At 36.3% G+C, this 23,667-nt stretch overlaps 1 protein-coding gene across 3 annotated transcripts in view; it reads right to left on the bottom strand.

The window, feature by feature from the left end:
* The window catches only part of RAD54B (RAD54 homolog B), a 111,135-nt gene that overhangs the window by 19,901 nt on the left and 67,567 nt on the right, over positions 1–23,667 (bottom strand). For all 3 annotated transcript variants that reach the window (XM_063643454.1, XM_055286778.2, XM_063643453.1), the window contains exons 6-11: positions 21,407–21,569; positions 17,577–17,802; positions 16,756–16,963; positions 10,737–10,876; positions 8,617–8,907; positions 3,970–4,145 (exon numbers count right to left, since the gene is read on the bottom strand). In XM_063643454.1, coding sequence (XP_063499524.1) covers positions 3,970–4,145; positions 8,617–8,907; positions 10,737–10,876; positions 16,756–16,963; positions 17,577–17,802; positions 21,407–21,569 — 1,204 coding nt within the window. The remainder of the gene's footprint in view (positions 1–3,969; positions 4,146–8,616; positions 8,908–10,736; positions 10,877–16,755; positions 16,964–17,576; positions 17,803–21,406; positions 21,570–23,667) is intronic.

The raw sequence follows: 23,667 nt of genomic DNA on the forward strand, positions 1-23,667 counted from the left end.
GGCTGTTTAAAAGTCCCAGGATGCCGGGCATGGTGGCTTACGCCTGTAATCCCAGCACTTTGGGAGGCCAAGGCGGGTGGATCACCTGAGGTCAGGAGTTGAGACCAGCCTGGGCAACATGGTGAAACTCCATCTCCACTAAAAATAAAAAAATTAGCATCCGCCTGTAATCCCAGCTACTCAGGAGGCCAAAGCACGAGAATCGCTTGAACCCAGGAAGCAGAGGTTGGAGTGAGCTGAGATCACGCCACTGCACTCCAGCTTGGGCAACAGAGCGAGACTCCATCTCAAAAAGAAAAAAAGTCCCAGGATGACAGCTATGTAGCAAGATTAGAGATCAGTTCAAATTGTAGCAGGAAGTCAGAGGACTCACAGAGGAAAGACAAAGAAAATACAGAGCCACCTAGAGACCACAGTGGTACCCCGTTATCTGCAGATCTGCTTTCCACTGTTTCAGTTACCTGAGGTCAACCTCAGTTCAAAAATATTACACACAGTAAGGTATTTTGAGAAAGAGAGAGAGAATGCACATTCACATAACTTTCACTACAGTATACTGTTATGATTGTTCTATTTTATTATTAGTTATTGTTGTTAATCTCTTACTGTGCCTAATTTATAACTTTATCACTGGCATGTATGTACATGAAAAAAACAATCCATATAGGGCTTGGTAGTATCTGTGGTTTCAGGCATCCATTCCTGGTCTTGGAATGTATTCCCGAGGATAGGATGGGGATTCCCAAGGATAAGATGGCCAAAAAGCACATTAAAAGGTGCTCAATATCACTAATCATTAGAGAAATGCAAATCAAAACTACAATGATATCCCACCTCCCACCCACTAGGATGACTGTTATCAAAAAAATAGAAAGTAACAAAGTTGGTAAGGAGATAGAGAAATTTGAACCCTGTGCACTGTTGGTGGAAATGAAAATGGTGCAGTCCTCTATGAAAAACAGTATAGCAGTACTTCAAAATATTAAAAATAGAATTACCATATGACCCAACAATTCCACTTCTGGATTTATATCCAAAAGAATTTAATGGGTGCAGCAAACCAACATGGCACATGTATACATATGTAACAAACCTGCACGTTGTGCACATGTTACCCTAGAACTTAAAGTATAATAAAAATATATCTATACATTCAAAAAAAAAGAATTTAAAGCAGGGTTTTGAAAAGTTATTTGCACACCCATGTTCACAGCAACATTATTCACAAAAGCCAAAAAGTAGAGACAACCCAAGTTGTTCATAAGTAGTGGTATATACATACAATGGAATATTATTTAGCCTTAAAAAGGAAGGAAATTCTGACACATGCTACAACATGGATAAACCTGGAGGACATTATGTTAAGTGAAATTGGTCAGTAACATAAAGAAAAAAAGCTATATGATTCCATTTATATGAGGCATCTAGAATAGTCACAGTCAGAGAGTAGAAGGGTAGTCCAGGTGTTAAGGGAGGGGAAAATAAGGAGTTGGTATTTAATAGATATAGTATTTCAGTTTTGTTTGCAAGATGCAAAGAGTTCTGAACATTGGTTGCACCAGAATGTGAATGTACTTAACACTACAGAATTATGCATAAAAAAATGGTTAAAATGGTAACTCTGTTATGTCTATATTACCACAATTTTTTTTTAAAGAAAAGGCGATCTCTTCAGATAATGTGAAGCAACAGAACAAAGACCCAGCCTGTGCCACTTATGAAAGTGTAGCTTCTCCTTCAATGCAACATGGCAGGGTTTAGGTTTCTTAGGGACCCACAAGGAGTCAAAATGACCATCACACCTATAATCTCAACACTTTGGGAGACTGAGGTACGCAGATTGCTTGAACTCAGGAGTTAAGAGACCAGCCTGGGCAACATGGTGAAACCCCGTCTCTACAAAAATATAAAAATTAGCAGGGTGTGATAGCACATTCCTGTAATCCCAGCTACATGGGAAGCTGAGGTGGGAGGATCACTTGGGCCTGGGAGGTCAAGGCTGCAGTGGGCCGAGGTCATACCACTGCACTCCGGCCTGTGCCCCAGAGTGAGACCCTGTCTCAAGATAAAGAGAAAAGACCACTCCAACTTCAATCCCCAAATATTATTTTTATTTTTCTTAATCATTATATTTTTCTTCATTCCTTTCTTCCTTCTTGCCACAAGAGGGAAACTTTCCCCTATGACATCTTCAAAGATAAATTCTCACACCTATATTCAAACTGGATCTCTTCTCATTTCTTCTAAAACTGTTTTCACTCATTACCCTTTGTCCAATAACAACCACCTATCCCGCCCACCCTTCAGAGGAGAGAAAAAAAAAATCCAGTTAAAAAAAAATAAGATAATAATAAGATATGAATAGAAGCTAAAGTGAAAGTTTGCCCTCTTAAACTGGGTCACAATCTGCATATATACATCTCACATGCCCTTTTGCACATATCATATATTATCTAATAAAACATGTGAGAAGAGCTCCATTAGAGGTGGGTGCAGGATGCTATGAGAGTACAGAGGAGGGGAATCTAACTCAATCTGAGATAGGAGAAAGCATGAGAGATGAGTCTTGTTGTTGTTGTTGTTATTTTGTAAAAAAGGGGTCTCACTCTGTCACTCGGGCTGGCCTCCAATGCCTGGCCTCGAGCAATCCTCCCACCTTGGTCTCCCAGAGTGCTGGGATTATAGGTATAAGCAATTGCACTTGGTCTGTTGAGCTGTGGCTTAACAAAGAGAAAAAGTTGGCCAGAAGAATGAGAAGCAGAGGTAAGCCAGGCACAGAAACCTGCAACATGTAAGAGCAGAGCAGAAGTGGGGCAAATTACAGGCTCTGCAGGTGGTTTGGTATGACTGGACCACGTGGTATGTGTGAAGGAGTGATGAGAGATGAGGCTGGAAAAGGAGGCATTAACCATATCATGAAGAGTCTTGCCTAATGTGCTAAAGAATTTAGAAATTTCTGGAAGACAAGTGGGAGTCTTCAAATGATTTTTTAAGAAAAGGAGTGACGAGTTCATACTTATATTTTAGAAATATAATTCAGGGCAATGGTGAGTATGTCAGGGGGCTGAAAGTAAGAGGGAAGTAGCTTATAAGAGCCCATCATAACCCAAATCAGTAATTTTAAGAATCAAAACAAAAATCTTGGTACCAGAAAAATGAGGATGGATTCTTGAAATTAAAAAATAAAATCAATAGAATTTAGTGACTGACACTGTGAGATAAATGAAGAAGAAAAGTGAGTCTATAATAATTTCCAGGGTTTTTGCTTGCATTATGGTACCAAGGAATAATGGGACAAGATGAGGCTTGCAATAACAAAATGATGGTTTTGTCACATGGTTTTGGACCTGGGAAGTTTGAAGTACTACAGGACATCAAGATAGATTTAGATGTCCATTCAACACTTAAAGATGTAGAAATTAGAAGAGAGGACTGAACTAGAGATATAAATTTGTTTCAATATTATATGCGTTTGGTATCCAAGAAGATATAAAATATATATATAGAGAGAGAGAGAGTCATCACACACACACACTGGACCACATGGTATGGTCGTGTCTGTGTGTGTGTGTGTGTGTGTGTGCATGTGTGTGTGCAATAGTTTAAAGTACAGGGAGTACAGTACTCAGGAAATGTGTTAAGAGTGAGAAAGTTAAAGAGAAAATCCTAAGGTGTATCAATATTTAAGAAACAGTAAAAGAAGAAAGGATTCTGAAGAAAATTGAGAAACAAGCATTATATATCAGAAAATAACACTAGGTTTTTAAAAGTATACATATGTTTAGTTTTTCTTAAAACTTATAGATACATTGTTAATTACAAGTTTATTAAATACTGGAAGCTAACCATATTTCCAAAGAAGAAAACAACATATTTTTAATGTTTTATTTTAAAAGGGAAGTAGGAAGTAAAGAAATAGTGCAAACTAAAACTCTATGAGCACTTATAAGTTTGTTAAATCGATCTTACTTTTCAGTAGGTCGAAGTTCGTGGATAACCGCTAAGAGCTTGGACAACACCTGTAGTTTTCCTGACTCCTTTTCAGTAAACAGGAGAGGGTTGTAGTCAGCAGGAAACACACTTAGCAAGCCTTTGTATAGACTCTTTTCTTCATTTTTATCACAAGTTGAGCTACATTCTTTTTCCTATTCAAAATGATGATTGTTAATGCTGGCTCATGTTTGTTTTTTTAATTAGGAGGGGAAAATGCTAAAATTATGGAAGGAAAAAGGTGAAGATTAACAGCTATCTGAAAAGTCCAAGAAACTGTTAGGTAAATCTTTATAGGTCATGATTTGATCATTTTTGAAAAAAGTAACATGCATTCTACTGAGTTAGTTACACAGCAGTTCTAACGCAATCTCATGATGCCTGCTACCTTCACCCTGCGAGTGTAGTATTAATATTTCCCACACGTAACTACAGGAAGTAGGAGCAGACAAAGAAAGGAGAGGGAAATAAAGGGCAAATGGTGATACAAAATCCATCCTCTCCATAACCCTAACATTTTGCATCTTTGATACATCTTTTTCTCTTTTCCTCTCTCCTTTCCTCCCTATTAGTATTCTCTACTGAATTGTGGGCTTCATACAACACATTTACATCCAAAAACAAGCACTGTCGTTTACTTAATCTTACCAGTTTCTTCTGTAAGAAGGAAGAATTTCAGCAATAAATTAACAGAGAAATTTATTCTTACTTACAACAATACTTTTTGTTTATTTCACCAATAGTTGCAGAATAAATTTATTCCAAGGTGATTATCAGCACTTCTGAAATTCCCCCTCCAAAACTGCCTAGCTGTGAACATGTAACTAGAGATCAGAGATATTCATGACTACATCACTTTTTTGGTTAAATTCCTAGGATTGGCAGGTCTCTTAACTCTCTCCCATATTTACCAGATTTATCACTGTTTTTGAAACTTTGTTCAACCTAAACCCCTTGTCTGGAATACTTTTTCATTTTGCTGCTCAATTATCCCAATCCTATAAATACTTGAGGACCCAGTGCAAATTATACCTGATTATTCATAGCCTTTGTTAGCACGGAGTTTTAACCTTTATGGTTACACAGTACACTTCAGCTTTGACTTTATCTAATTGAGCAGTTAATGATAGGCAGTTGACCCTTGAACACATGGGTTTGAACTACGCAAGTCTACTTATATGCAGATTTTCTCCCATCTCTGCCACCACCCCTGAGACAACAAGACCAACCCCTCCTCTGCCTCCTCTCCTCTTAGCCTACTCAATATGAAGAGCTTTGTGAGGATCTACTTCCACTTACTGAATAATAAATATATTTTCTCTTCTTCATTCTTTTCTTAATAACATTTTACTTTAGTGTAAAAATACAGTATATAATATACAAAATATGTGTGAACTGACTTTATGTTACTGGTAAGGCTTCTGATCAACAGCAGGCTATTCGTAGTTCAGTTTTGGGGGAGTCAAAAGTCATACAAGTTATAAAGGGATTTTCAACAGCACACACAGGGGTCAGCACCCCTAACCCCAGGGTTGTTCAAGATTGAATGACTTTTTTGTACTTCACAAATGTTTTCCTGTGTGTTGCATCCCCTCTTTAATAATACTAGAAACACCTTAAGGGCAGTGAATCCTATGTGAAATGTATAAAAATGCTGGGCACAGAGTACTAATTTTAATTTGGCTTACTGTCAAAATACAGCAATATTTAGGTATAGTCATTTGATTAAAAATACTAGGAACTCTAAAATATTTCTATCACTGGGACATATGAGGAGAAAGAAGTAGTTGCTGGCTGCTTTAGGTTAGCTCTGCCTACAACTTGGAAAGATCATCAAAGGACCACAGGCCCAGGATCTAGTATACAGTTCTTCATCTTCAGAAACTTGAATATGCTTAAGATCTAGGGAAATTATTCATATTAACCAAATTAAGAGACTGAATAAGTCAGAATGAAAATTTATTCACCTATGAGAGCTGCCTACTTAGACCAATTACTCTATGCACATGCATTCTGTCCTATGAAAGAACGTCCTCAGGGAAAGTCAAACCACTAACAGAAGGTGTCTGGTGAATATTAAATCAGAGTACAGGGAGATGGGTGATCTTTTTTTTTTTTTTTTTTTAAAGAGACAGGGCCTCATTACGTTGCCCAGACTGGTCTCAAACTCTTGGCCTCAAGCAATTCTCCCGCCTCAGCCTCTCAAAGTGCTGGGATTATAGGTGTGAGCCACCGCCCTGGCCAGGATGGACGATCTTAATGCACAAGTTCTTAACCAAGAACACGTATTAGAATCACTTGAGAAGGCTTTTTTAAAAATACTCATGCCTGGGTCCTACTCTCAAACAAACTGAATTAATTCATATGTGTTGAGGCCTGGACTAATGTAATTTTAAGAGCTTCCCAGGATATTATAATATGTACCACTAATTAATAATTGACTAATAGATAATATCTTTATACTGTGACAGCCTGATGCAGCATCTCCATCATAGAGATTTACCAGTTCGACTTCTCACATCAAGCTAATCGGGACACTATCTCTTCTGACTCCATGTACACTTCAATTATGAGTTATGATATTGTTACTGGTTACATTCCACTCACATTTCCTAAAGAAAGACCTAACATCTTAATTGGACTTGGGAAACAATTTAGTTTCAATAGAAACATAGTTACAAGCCATTGCTTAAAGGTTACTTATACATGTAGAAGGCTCATTTCTGCCCTTTTATATCAATGCTTATTTGCTATGAAGTTAGAGAAAAGGCTTTTCTGAATAAATGTCAGACTATAAATTATGTACCCTATTTGAAGTATCCTATGCCTATTATTAGTGACTGCATGGCAACAATGGAGAAACACTCAGAGCACTCTGCTGCTTTCTTCAAGAATGTACAAACATATTCTAAATTAACTGGTATACTCTGGGCCATCATAAGTTCTTCCTTTTAATGAAGAAATTTTTCGCTATTTTTACTGTGCTTCATGCCCAAAAGATTTGATTTTTATCACTGTATATAGAATCAGTTTTTTTTCTTAAGTTGCGGCTGGGCACAGTGGTTCACACCTGTAATCCCAGCACTTTGGGAGGCTGAGGTGGGAGGATCACTTGAGCTCAGGAGTTCGAGACCAGCCTGGGCAATAGAGTGAGACCCCATCTCTATTTTTTTTAATAAATATTTTTTAAAAAAATAAATAAAAAGGGCTAGGTGCGGTGGCTCAAGCCTGTAATCCCAGCACTTTAGGAGGTCGAGGCAGGCAGATCACCTGAGGTCAGGAGTTCGAGACCAGCCTGGCCAACATGGTGAAACCCCGTCTCTACTAAAAATACAAAAATTAGCTGGGTGTGGTGGCAGGCGCCTGTAATCCCAGCTACTCGGGAGGCTGAGGCAGGAGAATCGCTTGAACGGGGGAGATGGAGGTTGCAGTGAGCCAAGATCGCACCATTGCACTCCAGCCTGGGGGACAAGAACAAGACTTCATCTCAAAAAATAAATAAATAAACAAATAAACAGCATCATTAAGTTTCTCTAGAATAAGATTTTATAGATAGATAGATAGATAGATAGATAGATAGATAGATAGATAGATTTTATATATATATATATATATATATATATATATATATATATATATGCATATATATGAGCCCCTATTTCCTCACCAAAAAAATGGGGATGGTAATAATAGTACTTATTCCATAGAGTTTTGTAAATAATAAAATAACATTAATAAAGCACTTAGTGATGGGTACAGGTTGACCATCCTTTATCCAAAATACTTGGGAACAGAAGTGGTTCATATTTCACATATTTTCAGATTTTGGAATATTTGCATATATGTATCTTGGGCATGGGCTGCAAGTCTAAACATGAAATTCATTTATATTTCATATATACCTTATACACATAGCCTGAAGGTAATTTTATACAGTATTTTTAATAACTTTGTGCATGAAACAAAGTCTGTGCACACTTAACATCAGAAAGCAAAGATGTCAGGTATGGAATTTCCCACCTGTGATGTCATGTTGGCACTCAAAAGGTTTCGAATTTTGGAGCATTTTGAATTTCTAATTTCCAGATTAGGAATGCTCAACCTGTATATAATTAGTGCTTAATAACTGTTAGCTAATATTATTAATACCAAAATGTGATTTTCCATGGGTTGAGCTTTATTTTCTTTGTGATTTTCTGAATTTTCTAAATTTTATGCACAATCATGTATCATTTTCAAAATGAGAAAAAAATAAATTATTTTTAATGGCAAATTTTGTATTTGTCAGCACCAAACAAACAAAACTGACAGACTATATTAACATAAAATAAGAAGGGAGACCATGGCCAAGTATTAGATAAGGTACCAAAGGGGATTGGGCACAAACTATAGAAGGCAGTACCTCAAACTCATCTCTTCCCTACTTCAGCTCTAGGAATGTGGACATGCTCTGAAGAACAAGTGAAAGGCTGGATAAGCTCTACAGCAGAACCATACTAGGTAGCCAGCAGAGCTTTTTGAAAACCCACAAATGCAACCTCAGAAATTAGCCCTGTCTGCCCTCTTAGATTCATATACTATAGAACCCTCATATCCCTGACACAGTTTCAGATACTATGCACTTACCTTTATAGAGTTGAACAAAAGGCAGGGGTGATTGCACAATTTTTTAAGAGCTCCTATACATATTAGATGGGGACTATTTTCCAACAACCCCTGAAGGCAGAACCTGACAACCTGAGAATTTAACAGCTTTCGATAAAGCTCAATCTGTAGTGCTCCTGGTCGGCAAAAGACGACATTCTCTATTTTAGGTGGGAGATATTTATTTATAATTTCTTGGGTTCTTCTAAGGATAAAGAGTCCAGTGAGGCAAGTAAGTTCAGCTGCTCTTCTTTCTCCTAACTCCTTTTCTTCCTATGGAAAAATAGCAGACTTAAATGAAAGCGTTACAGACAAAAATACACATAAAATGAACATTAAAGATTTCATAATGATAAACCATTTACTCATTGCTTCCCAACAGATTTTAAAAGAAAAAATATGAGTATAGGGACAGAAAAACCAACCATGATCTATTTATATGTTTAGCATAACCACTTAATCAAGTGAAGTCACAGTCTCCTAAATAACAAAATAATGATATATCCCATAATTGGCAGAATCTTAGATTCAATGAAATATAGTCTGTATACAACATGTAGACCATAATTTAACCATTGTCCTACCTTTAAAAATGTTTGTTTCCCATTTGTGTTTCCTTTAGTTTGCTTCTTTTTTTTGTTGTTTTTTTTGAGACAGAGTCCCGCTGTATCACCCAGGCTGGAGTGCAGTGGCACGATCTTGGCTCACTGCAACCTCCACCTCCCAGGTTCAAGGGAACCTCCTGCCTCGGCCTCCTGAGTAGCTGGGATTACAGGCACACACCACTACATCTGGCTAATTTTTATATTTTTAGTAAAGACGGGGTTTCACCATGTTGGCCAGGCTGATCTTAAACTCCTGACATCAAGTGATCCACTTGCCTCGGCCTCCCAAAGTGCTGGGATTACAAGCATGAACCACTGTGCCCAGCCAGTTTCTAATTTTTTACCCTTACAGCTAAGTTTTTATTTCATTTTATTTTTTTGAAACACAGTCTCACTCTGTCGCCCAGGGCTGGAGTGCAATGATGTGATCTCAGCTCACTACAACCTCCACCTCCCAGGCTCAAGCAATCCTCCCACCTCAGCCTCCCGAGTAGCTGGGACCACAGGCACATGCCACCACACCTGGCTGATTTTTTTTTTTTTTTTTGGTAGACATAAGGTCACCCTATACCTTATAGCTATGTTTTTAGTTTTTTAGTTTTTTTTTTTTTTTTTTGAGATGGAGTTTCACTCTGTCGCCAGGCTAGAGTGCAGTGGCATTATCTCAGCTCACTGCAACCTCTGCCTCCCAGGTTCAAGTGATTCTCCTGAGTAGCTGGGACTATAGGTATGTGCCACCATGCCCAGCTAATTTTTGTATTTTTAGTAGAGACGGGGTTTCACCATGTTGGCCAGGATGGTCTCAATCTCTTGACCTCGTGATCCACCCACCTGAGCCTCCCAAAGTGCTGGGATTACAGGAATGAGCCACCACACCCAGCCAGCTAAATTTTTAAATAAATGTACTATTTTTTTATAATAAATTCGTAAAAGGAGATTGCCAGGCCACAAGATATACACAATTTTAATGCTTTTGATATACATTGCCAAACTTTCCCCAAGTTGTCCCAATGTACATTCCAACCAACAGTTTACATTCCAAATAGGAGACTCTTGTCTACACTTGCTACTACTAGTAAATCCAAGTTGGGGAGGTGGTGTACACCTGCAGTCCCAGCTACTTGGGAGGCTGAGGCAAAAGGATACTCCAGGAGTTCAAAGCCAGCCTGGGCAACACAGAGTGACACCATCTCTAAATAAACAAACACACACCAATAGAAAAGTACAAAAGTCACTTTGGTTATTTTGTTCTACTTTTTTCAAAACTAGTAAGGATGAACATTTTTGTATGTTTATTGTCATAATTCTTTGTGAAGTTCCTATTCATGAATTTTAGACAAGTGATGTCATATTCTAAAATAAGGAATGCAAGAAACGAAGGATTGTGGAGAAAAATAGAGTTCACACTATTGATTTTTCTAAATCAAAATAATATGAAGTTATGGATGATTTCCTCATACAGCTTTTTAAAAACTTATTTATTAGAGTAAATTATACCTCAGAAGCAGAAGGTTCTCTTGATAAAATGATAGGTTCTTCATATATTTTCCTATAAGATGACAAAGAGCCTAATATTCCTGGATTTACAAAATCAATTAATGCAAAAAATTCTTGCAGATCATTCTGAATTGGAGTACCTAAAGAGAGACAAAAATGAGGAAAAGGTCAAGTTTGTGCTTTACAATGACAATCTCAGGTTTATAGCAAAACCACAATGGAAGTTTGGAGAAATTTATTCCCTAAAGGGGAATTTATTCCCTAAAGGGGAATATTCCCCTAAAGGGAATAAATACAAGCAAATTGCCTAAAACTAAGAAAAAGCAGTCAAAGCAAGTTAAAAACATATTAATCACCACATAAACTTTTAACTCTGGTTTTAACTGCATACTAAATTCTTACATAATAGTATAGCATAGTGACTGAGTGCAGGTTCAGTGGAGTCTGACTGCTTAGGTTCAAATCCTACCTGAATCACTTACTCCCTGAGTGACCCTGAGAAAGTTATTTACACCAGTTTATTTTCTGTAAAATGCAGATAATAATAGTCATTCCTACGGTTCTGAGGATCAAAGTAGTCAATCCATATAATATACTTTGAATGGTGCCTAGAGCATAATAAATGTTCTATAACTTTAGTAATTTTACTGTTATTATAGCTGTGTGACTTTGGACAAACTGCTTAAGTCCTTTAAACTCAGCATTTTTTTTTCATTTATAAATGTATGAAGATAATAAATTCCCAGAATAATTATAATGAAAAGTAGAGACAATGGATATGAAGTACCCAGCAAAATGCCTGACACTCAGTAGACACTCATTGAATGGCACCTATTATTACTACCTTTCGAAGTTATCAGATCAAATTAAGATCTTCACTGCCCAGAGGGTTAATACAGACTGTAATGGATTCATATACCTTCTATATATTACATATAGTATGCAATAGCTTTTGGCTAATTTTAAAAGAAACATTAGCATGTTTCAATAATTATAATAGTGCCAAAAGAACATATAAATCAGCACAATGTAATATTAGATGGCTTTCAAATAAGAGATTTGAAAATGTTGTCCAAAGATATAAATAATGTGTAAAGTAAATAAAAATGCATTTATTTCATTAAGATAGATGACATAATTTTTTTAATGTCCAGGAATTTAATAATCACCTCCCTAAAACTTAATGGGTCCTCCCCACCCCCAGGTTGGACCAGCAATTGCTAATTTTTTTAAATTTAACACATCTAGTCAGTTTTAAATTTTTAGACACATCATTGAAAGAGTTGGGAAAAATACATTTATGTTAGTATATATTCAGTTAAGCCTCTAAAAGAATATGCATGATGATGACAAAGATTGGGGAGTATAGGAAAGAAGAGAAAGAACAGTAGAAGGATCACTGTGGTTGGCTTTCAGACATTCATCAAACCCCAAACGATTAAGTCAGTCATAGTAATTCTGTCCCCTCCTTTGCAAGGGCTCTTGTCTCATACTGGGTTCACTGGAAGCAGAGCCTAAGACAGTGATTTGTTTGCACGTGATTTACAGAGGGAGCGCTCTCAGGAGAAAGGGAATAATGGAATCAGAAAATGGTAGGGGAAGAAACTAAGCAAGAATGGCCTCAGCTATAATTTAGCTTGAGCTAAATTACAGGGAGCTCTAGAGCATAAACTGCACCATAATGCTGGTCCTGAAATGACTCTAAGGCAAGGGAGCTGCCATTTGCTGCTTACCCCTAAATCAGTCAATCATTGATTGCAAACTATAGAGGAGAATACAGCTGTCATTCAATCAAAGATAATTCTCCAGAAAAGGAAGTAGTTCTAAGTTGTTTAATCAATAGTACCAGCAGCTAAAGGATAGATACAACAGCCCAGAAAAGGAGAGCTAGAAAGGGCACCAAGAAGTTCCATCAGTAGCATGTGACTCATCCTAGCCAATGAGACATGAGAAGTCATCACAGAGGGGCTTTGGGGAAAGTTTCCTCACTCTTAAACATTTAGAGAAACAAGAAGAGCCAGTCCTGTTCTCCTCTGGATATCATCACATCTAGCTGTGATGTCTGGAACTGCTGTAGTCACTTGCTACCAGCCTGAGGATGAAGCCAACACCAAATATGGCAGAGCAGAAGACATAAAGAACCAGAATCCTTGATGACAACATTGGGTTGCTGTAGCCTGCCCTACCTTTAGACTTCCAGTTATATGGGGGAATAAGCACATCTGATTCAGATCATCTGTTACCAGCATCTGAAATCATCCCAACTGATATACAAAGGGAAGAGGCAAGAGCAAAACTGGACAAAAGAAGAAAAGCAGAACACAAGAAGGGAATAGTAAAAAGGATTTAGGGCAGAAAAGAACAAGGAAAAAAGAGTAAGGAAGGGGGGGAAAAAGATGATAAGGGGAATATGGCTACAAGAGAGAACCAATAGTATAGTATAGCATCATTGTAAGAGTTTGTCACATTGCTTTCTAGTGGTAATTTAGACCCCCATTTGCTATTTCAGTGCTGTAATTCTAGACTAGGTAAAACCTGTAGAAGAAAAAAAGAAAAAACTAAAGATTTTTAAGTCAAGTTGGTGTACTTACTAAGACTATTTTCAAGAGTATGGGAAAGAAACTTCTGAGAAAATGAAAGGACTCTTTCTCTTCCCTACCTCCACCCTATCCCTACAAAAAAAAAAGCTTTTTCTTTGTTTTTTGGTTTGTTTGTTTGTTTTTTTAAAGAAATAAATCTACCACCCAACCCAACACTGTCAATAACCTACATCTATATCCTCCTGTAACCTCCATAGAAAGCTCTGAGAGCTTTTTATATACATTTATATTTTTCCTTTTAATCCTATAAGCCCACTTCTAGGAATCTATACAGAAAAAGTATATGCTTGTAGATATTCATCACCACATTATTTATAACAGTAAAGAATTAAAAACAACCTAATCTTAAATTGTAAGAATAGTTTTCAAGATTATGCATTATAGAAAAATGTTTATATGAAAGATATTTTGATGTACACACGTGTATGTGCAAAAAGATGTGTTTTGTATGTACGTGTAAAGAATTTTAAAATTTGCAAGTATGCTCTCTGTGTGTATGTACAAATAATAAAATGTCAGGTGCTAACAATTAAGAAGGTGAGGTTGGAGGATGATTTCTGTTCTCTAGTTTCTAAATATTCAATAGCAGTATGTGTGTTTTTAAATTTTCAGTCTGTAATAAGAATTTTGCTTCAAAACTCAGATTTATCTTTTCTATGATATAATGAAAGGGCATCGAAGATTTTATAATAATCATTCAGCTCTTAATTGTGGGCTGAACTGTATCTCCCTAAAATTCCTATGTTGACGCTCTAACCCCCAATGTGACTATTTTTGGAGATAGGACTTTTAAGAAGGTAATTAAGGTTAAATGAGGTCCTAAGGATGGGGCCCTAATCCAAAATGACTGGTGTCCTTATAAGAAGAGAGAGAAATACTCCACGAATACATTTGCAAAGAGGATAGAGTACATGAGGACATAGGGAGAAGGCAGCTGTCTGCAAGCCAAGTAGGGAGACCTCAATAGAAACCAAACCTACTGACCTCTTGATCTTGGACTTCCAGCCTCGAGAACTGTGAGAAAATAAATGTCTGTTGATTAGTCTGTGGTCTTTTGCTATGGCAGTGCTAGAAGACTAATACCCCTCTATCAACCAAACTGAATCCTAACCATTTTCCAGTAAATATTAACTCCACAGCACCGGGCTAGATAATACAAGGAAATAAAATCAAAATTATTTTCATTAGATTCTTAGTTATTGAGCACCTATCATGTATATATCACTGTACCTACTCCTATACAAACATGTACTTTCATAATAAGGAACAAATCACCTTGGGGTAAAACATCTTGCCCATAAAAGCAAAGACTTCATTCAGGCAATTCTAAGAAGACAGAAACCAACTATCAGTATTTCTAAATTAAGAAGGTTAGTTAGGGCTAGTTTTTACCTAAATTCATAGCTCAGGGGATAAGAGTGATAAGGACAGCAAAACAGAAACAAGCTAAGATTGACAAAGGATACAGAGGACAATACTAATGCCACAAATGAAACAATCTCACTGGTTGCTATCAAGACATTCTTGTTGAATGAAATCCTAGATCAATTTTCTACTGCAGATTAAATTTAATTTGGAATGTTAAATTAGTATTTGCTTATCATTGAGAATATCAATAAAACTATATATTTTTGCTACAGAAAATTATGATTTTCAAGTGAGGAAGGGAACTACTTTTATTTCTTATCTTCAGTACTTTTCAGTAAATTTTATTTCTCACTCTTCTTTTTTATTTCTTTTTCTCCTCCCCTCTAGTGCTAAACATTTTTACTTTATATCTGCAACTATTCTTTAAGCAATATTGACCCCCATCTTAAGCAGTAAGAAGGAACAGTCTTTTTCTCTTCTAACTCAGTGTTACTAAATGCAGCTAACTCTTTTTTTTTTTTTTTTTCATTACTTTTCTGGCTCCAGTGATCTCAAGATCAAAGGCCAGTAAAGAAATCTTAACTGCAGCATTGGAAATCAAGTATAATGAATCCACTCAGCTTCTCAAACAGCCAAAGATATGAAAATCATTCAGATTATGGTTCCTATTTCCCTGACTCATTTTTTCCTTTAAAAATGGCATTTTATAAATATTCAACACTAGTTTTCCTATTCTTTGGTTTCCACTTCACCATTATTGACAAACATTCATTGGGCACCTAGTAAATCTTGGGGGTATAACTATGAAATTTGACCCTAGTCCTTTTGTCTTTATCATCGTGATTAAATTCAAAAAATAAAAAGGTCATTTAGCATTTCCCAAAATCATTTTTTTAAAGTACAGATCATTTTAAAAATCGCTTTTGATAATGGTTAATACAATCCTCCTACACAAATTGGAAGTCAAATGACAAGGAATTTCTTAAAGGTGGATAATCTTCCCCACCCCAACACAGTAAGAACAGAAGAGGAGGAGTTTTCTCCTCTCTGTTGTTCTGGGACATATTTCCACCCTATCGGTATAGGAAGGAGGTACAAGTTTTTGGTCATATTCCTTCTCTCTCCTCATTTAACTTCAGAGGAGAGCTGTGACATGCATAAACAACACATGAAGGAAAAAAATGATGATGACACAGTAAGAATAATCATATCCTGACCATTCCTTCCAAAAGGGCTGAAGATGGTAGGGAAAATGGAGCCCCAAGTAGAAAATAGGGGAATTGTAAATATTAGTAATGAATACAATTCTCTTCTTTATTCTGCTGACACAATGGCAAATTGGAAGGGCCATACAAGACCACGACGAGATATGGAAGAAAAGCTACATTGAGCTACTTAGATCATACTCCAGTCTAGGCCTTAAATAAAAAGGTAGAAGAGGATTCCCGTATTTACCATCCATTCCACCTTTCCAGACAGTTGGGTCCAGAAGCTTTGTCCAACAATAAACCATGCATGTGTAGCATATACATATAAAAATAACTGATATTTATATTAAACTTACCACATGTCAGGTAGTTATAAATAACTGATATTTATATTAAACACTTACCACGTGTCAGGTAGTTTCCCAAGAACTTTACATTGATTAACTCCTCTGACCCTCATGAGAACTCTACAAAGTTAGATGGTATTATCATCCCTATTTTAGAGATTAAAAAAAACTGAGGCACAGAGACACTAAATAATTTGCTCCAAGTTGTACAGCTATGTCAGACTCGGGAACCAAGCACAAGCAATCCAGTCTGATCTCCTAAATTCCTCATCATGATATCATTGTGTTTATTCCTAAAAAACCCCAAAGTCTGAGCCACAGAAAATTACACATGGATTTGAAGATTCAGAATCCTACCAAGAGTTAATTAACACAGGTTTATTAGTATAAATTCCATCCAACATCATCAGTTATTTGAATGTTAAGCATCATAGTACAAGTCTGTATGTTCACTAGGCAAAAATTCCAAAATATCTTCCCCAAACTGAATACTGACCAGTTAGAATTATTCTTTTCTCACAAGAAAGGCTAATGAGGGCTGTAGTTGTCTTAATGGCACTGTTCTTCAAACGATGCCCCTCATCACAGATTAGAAGATCAAATTTTATATTCTTAATTTGATCCAGGGAACGAAGTAACATTTCATAACTGATAATAAGAACAGAGTAAAATATAGACTTGATGAATTCTTCAACTTTGTGGTCCTAAGGAAAAAAGATAGTACTTTAAAAATCAGGAACAGAAACTATATGAAATCAAATTTAAGCAGCCTATTCCTGACAGTCACTTATTAAGGATTGGAATATGTTAACTCTGTCTTAGTCAACTGAGGCTGCTATAAACAAAATACCATAGATTGGGTGGCTTAAACAACAGACATTTATTTCTCACAGTTGTGGTGGAAAGTCTAAGATCAGGGTGCTAGCATGGTTGGATTCTGGTAAGAGCCCTCTTCCTGGCTTGCAGAAGAATGCTTTCTTACTGTATCCTCACATGGTAGAGAAAGGAAGTTCTGGTGTCTCTTGCTCTTGTTACAGAGGCACTAATCTCATCACGTGGCTCTACCCTCACGACCTCATCTAAACCTAATTACCTCCCAAGCCCACCTCCTAATACTGCTATACTGAAAGTTAGGGTTTCAACATATGAATCTGGGGGACACAAACATTCAGTCCATAACAACTCAAAACCAAAATGTAAGCTAAGACTCCATTTTTCTGCAAAAGGGTTAGGGAGTTAACAAGTAAAAACTGAATTACTGATTTGAAAAACTAGATTTTTTTTAAATGACTAAGGCTAAACTTTTAAGTTTCTTACCTGATCAACAGTAAATATCTTGATCCTTTCACTTCCTAGCCATTTTTGAAATTCTTTCTTCCAATTAGTCACCAAGCTTCCAGGTGTGACAATTAGTGTCTTCTTTATTACTGGCTTGCCTCCATAGGGTCCCTGACACTGCAGGGTCCAGATTAGCGAAATACATTGCAATGTTTTCCCTAAACCCATTTCATCAGCAAGAATAGCTCCACATCTGCCATTCATTCTGTTAGAAATAATTTTACTTCCTTTAATCACAATAGAAAAGTATTTTATGCTCTTAAAATCATCAAGAACCAGAAATTGATATTTTGTAATGACACTGAAGACTTTTAGTACTTCATTAGCTGATTTACAACACATCTTTTGCATCTTTGATAATTATATCCATTACATATTGTCAACTAAATTACCAAAACATAAATCTGAAATTAGAGAGTTGAATCTAAATCATCTGCTACTATTATATGTACATATTTAGAGGCTAGAAATGAATTCCAATTTTATATCTACATATGGATAATTTAACTATAACTGTGTTTCTCATCACTACGAGTTGAGTGATTTTCATTGGTTTCAGATATCAAAACAGTTTAAAATATTGTTGTATTATATTTAATCAGCAAGATCTACTGAGCTGTGTTTTATGATTCTGTCAGTAAATGAAGTCCTCAACAAAAATAGCTCCCTGCTTCATAAAAAAATTAAACACTAAACACTTGATATAATACACAATTTAGTAAAAGTTGTTATCCTACAGACCTAAGTTACATAATTTAAAATTAAATGTTATTAGAGATATTATTAGTAAGACCATGTATTTTTATGCCACTTTATATTTTTAAAGACCTTAGAAGTATATGTTTGATATTTTTAAAGTTAAGAAAGTCCAAGGGAATTAAGGATATTACAAAAAAAAATAAGTATACAGTTGACCACTGAACAAGAAGGGTTTGAACTGTGAAAGTCCACTTATATATGGGTTTTTTTTCAAAAATGTTATAAATGAGTGTGCCTACCTCTCTTGCCTCCCTTCTATCTCCTCCACCTCTTCCGCCACCTCTGCCACTCCTGAGACAACCAAACCAACCCTTCCTCTTCCTCCTTTTCCTCAGCCTACTCAACATGATAAGGATGAAGACCTTTATGATGATCCATTTCCTCTTAATGAATAGTAAATACATTTTCTCTTCCTTATGGTTTTCTTCATGTTTTCTTTTTTCTGGCTTTATTGTAAAAATACAGTATATAATATATATAGTATATGAAATTATGTGTAAATTGAGTGTTTATGTTATCAGTAAGGCTTCCAGTGAACGGTAGTTTATTAGTTAAGTTTCTGCAAAAGTTATATGCAGATTTTTGACTACACAGTGGGTCAGCACCCCTAACTCCTGAGTTATTCGAGTCAATTGTAGTTTGTTAGTTAATTGTATTTCTTCTTAGTAGAAATTAAGAACCAACATGCAATTTTATATATGTGTTCCATTTCAAGGTATAGAGAAAAAAATTACCAACATAAATTACAGCTACTATTTAGGTGGTTGTTTTAGATCAATACTTTGTCAACAAAGGACCAAATGTCAGCCCAATGAGATACAGTGAATAGCAAAGAGAAAATCCAGATTCATCCTTTCATGATAAAGAGAAGGGAGCAAACAGGAAGCCTTTATGGAGAAGATGGACCTTGAGCAAAATTGTAAAGGGTAAATAATTACTACACTAATTAGGCAGCTGAATATAGTTGGAGCTTGAACTAGCATGGTAGGTAGAAGACAAAAGAGGAGGATACTTATCCTTGAGAGTTTAGACTGTATCTTATAGATCAGCATCTCCCAAACACCAGTATTTCATGACTACCATCACAATTTGTTGTCATATCTGTGATACTATATATTATTTATTATTTTTCTTCAAATCATTTTAACTTAAATTTGAAAAGAAAACTCTAAGCGTAATTTATCTGTGAAACCAAAAGTTTAATGTGCTATTTTTCTTTTTTTTTTTTTTTTCTTCTCTCCAGACAGAGTCTTGCTCTGTCACCCAGGCTGGAGTGCAGTGGCACTATCTTGGCTCACTGCAACCTCCACCTCCTGGATTCAAGTGATTCTCCTGCCTCAGCCTCCTGAGTAGCTAGGATTATAGGTGCCTGCCACCACACCCAGCTAATTTTTGTATTTTTAGTAGAGACGGGATTTCATCATGTTGGCCAGGCTAGTCTTGAACTCCTGACCTCAAGTGATCCGCCTGCCTTGGCCTCCGAAAGTGCTGGGATTACAGGTGTAAGCCACCATGCCCAGCCTATTTTTCTAATAATTAACTAAATATGCTACTATTCAAATTTTGTTTAAAGGCTTGTCCACTTGCCACCTCAAAATGGTCCCATATACTGCCAGTGGAGTAGGGATCACAGTTTGGGAAACACTGTTCTGAGTTCTGAGAGTCTCTGAATGATTTTAAATAAGGGAATGCCATGTTCAGAACTGTTTCTCAGAAAACTCAAGATGGTGGCTTTAAGTAAAATACATTTGAGAAGCATCAGAAGCAAATATACAAGTTAGAAGCCATTGCAATAGTCTAGATAAAATATGATATTTTTATGACATCGTTTACTAGAGACGCTACAGTGGAATGACAGAAAAGATTAGGAAACAATATTTAGGAGGTTAAAATAATTAAAAGTTCAGGTTTGACTAGATTCAGAATGTAAGAGAGAAGAAATCAAAGATGATTCACAGATCAACTGAGATAAGACCTTCGAAAGAAAAAGCAGATTTGGGAGGAAATATGAGTCTAGTTAACAGTTTCTGCAAGACAGTATTCCCTTAACTTGTCATCATTCAAGGAGTTCTTAGAGTTGGGGAGAATTTCATTTCCAACTACCTTTACAGGACAAATTTTAAAATCAAGGGTCTTGGCATTTATAAACAAGGCAAAACAAAACCAAAACAAACAAATAAACAAAAAAGACTGGAAGAAATGTTAGCAGGAGCCTTTGATTCTTTTTTTCTCCTGTTTTTTTTGTATCCTCTAAAATATCTTTAAGATACTACTATTCTTTAATCAGAAAATGCAAAAGGGAAGAAGAAACTTTTTTCTGTTTTCAGATGTAGAGACAGAAGAAAATCTTTTTCCAAAATTCTCATAACCAGGCCAGGTGCAGTGGCTCACGCCTGTAATCCTAGCACTTTGGGAGGCTGAGGTGGGTGGATCACTTGAGGTCAAGAGTTCAAGACCAGCCTGGCCAACATGGTGAAACCCCATCTCTACTAAAAATACAAAAATTAGCCAGGCATGGTGGAGCACGCCTGTAATCCTAGCTACTCAGGAGGCTGAGACGCAAGAATCACTTGAACTTGGGAGATGGAGATTGCAGTGAGCCAAGATAACGCCATTGCACTCTAGTCTGGGCAACATAGCAAGACTCTGTCTCAAAAAAAAAAAAAAAATTATAACCAGAATTAAAAGCCTCTTTCACTTGCTCTTATGACCCTTTACCATACTAGCAGTCAATGAGCTTTTATTATACCACATTAAGGTCAATTGCATTTATCTGTTTACTCAAATACTTTAAAAGCCACTTAAAAGTAAGGACCATGGTCCTGATTCCTATATGCCCACCTCCTAGCAGTATGTTTGGCACATGGCATCTATCAAGAACCACTTTTGGAATAAATGCACACGTTAAGCACTATTCACCGTTCCTACGAAGTGAAATTCATAGTGTACCCTCAGGACTCATTATATCAGGATCTTCTTAGAAAACCATTATTGTGTTACAGGTTAAATCAAAATTCAGATTAGATTAAACAAATGATTTATTTTCCTACCTCATTCCCATTACACATTCATAAAGGAATATGATTCCTTCTTTCTGATGTGGTCGAAGATGATATACAAGGTAAGGATCAATCACTACATCCACAAGAGGGAAACAGTTCTTATTGAATACCCACTGGTGATTCTTATCTGGTCGTGGCATAACGAGAGAATCTTAAAAAATTGTAAAAGTACAAGTATTGTAATTTCACTTTTTCAGCAACCAACATTATCTTGTTTTCATTACCCTAAGATAGAAATGTTTGCCATCATTTGTGGCCAAAAAGTCCAAAATTTAGTCACAGTAATGTTACCCAAGGGCATAAAATTTAAAAAGAAAATCTCATGCCTTACTGATGAACGATTTCATGCAAAGAATTACGAAGAGCCTTCCAAACTTCATATACCCAAAAGTGCTTTGAAAGCACTGAAATTCACTATTATCTAGTAAGGAATTCAATAAGCCACAACATTCAATAGTTCAGTATTCAGAGCAAAGAGAACTATTTCCACCTGAAAGCACAGGTCGGAATTTTGCCAAGATGCATTTGCCAATGTTCACAGCTTCTCATTGTGAAAAGTCTCCCCAAATTTAACATATAGGCTTTCTATCTTTTCAGTCCTAAACACACTAACAATGATCACTACTCCTATTAATTAAAACTGAGAGAAAATGATAAATTTTCCATTAACTTAGCCACCATTATTTGCTTGAAGTTAATTACTACATTCATGAATGTCAAGTTCATAAAGCTTTTTTTGGGGGGGCGGAAGGACAGAGTCTCACTCTGTTGCCCAGGGTGGATTGCAGTGGTGTGATCTCAGCTCGCTGCAACCTCCGCCTCCCAGGTTCAAGCAATTCTCGTGCCTCAGCCTCCCAAGTAGCTGGGATTACAGGTTCGCGCCACCACACCCGGCTAATTTTTGTATTTTTAATAGAGGCAGGGTTTCACCATGTTAGCCAGGCTGGTCACGAACTCCTGACCTCAAGTGATCTGCCCACCTCAGCCTCCCAAAGTGCTGGGATTAAAGGCATGAGCCACTGCACCCAGCTTCACGAACCTCTTTAAAGCAGCATGAAGTCATCATAGAATAACAATGTAATTCTTCAAAACTATGCTAACACAATTTAAAAGATTTACTAAAATATCACCCAAAAAGGCAAAATCAAATATAACTAGAAGGCAGGTCTCAATTGATAAATCTGAAATTAGATAATAAACTCACCAAAATTATTTTGGGGATATATTTGCATGCCTACATCATGTTTATAAAAATTGAATTAGATAAAAAAAGAAAGAAGAATGAGGAGATGAGGAGATAAAAAGAAATAGATTCCAGTAGACTATGTAAATATTCATCAGTGTGGAACTATACTGTCACAGGAATAAGAGTTTAGTCATGTTTACCATTAACAAATACCCAGAGGATAAGTTTTCTGTGCATCTTCCTAGGTTTCTGAGTAACTGAAATGAACTTTCATCTTTGAGGTCAATTCCTGTTAGGTAGGAGACTATGAAGTAAAAATGGGAAATGTAGACCTTGGCTTTCCTCTATATCACTGTAGCAAAGTAAGAGTGTACTCCTTGTGGATTTCCAGTCAAGAAATGGCCCCATTATTTTTCTATCTTTTAAAAAGGACAACAAGGAAAAAGAGAAGATAGAGGTGAAAAATCACATACTGCCCAAGCAAAAAGGACTATAGGATTATAAATCACCTAATAAAAGGCCCATCTTCAAGAAAGAGAAACCTAAACAGTCAAAATAATAGAACACTAGTTCAAATTTTAAGATGTTTCTTTATCTTCACAATGATGAAGATGATCATTTAATACTAACAACATGTCTCAGGCATTAAAGTCTACAACCTAATTCTATCCTTGGCATAAGATAAATACATGAGAATAATTAACCATTTACTATTTACCCGAAGTGCTTTTATACACACACACACACACACACACACATATAATTCACATGTACACGGATATATATACATTTACATCACATACACACAACATATAAATACCAAAATAAAATGTTTCATTCACTCACTCAACAAGTATTTCCTGGAAAGAGTATATACTAGACACACTAAATCTCTATGGTGGTTATTATGACCCACGTTTTACACATGAGTAGGCAAAACATTAGGAAGGTTAGTGACTACCCCCAAGAGGTCAAAGAACCAGTTAGTTCAGTGGCAAAACCATGATTCTTACTCAGATCTCTGAATAAGCACAGTATTCTTTTCAGTTCCCCACAGCCCTGT

The sequence above is a fragment of the Symphalangus syndactylus genome, chromosome 7 (assembly GCF_028878055.3).
Source record: "Symphalangus syndactylus isolate Jambi chromosome 7, NHGRI_mSymSyn1-v2.1_pri, whole genome shotgun sequence".
In the NCBI taxonomy this organism is placed as follows: domain Eukaryota; kingdom Metazoa; phylum Chordata; class Mammalia; order Primates; family Hylobatidae; genus Symphalangus; species Symphalangus syndactylus.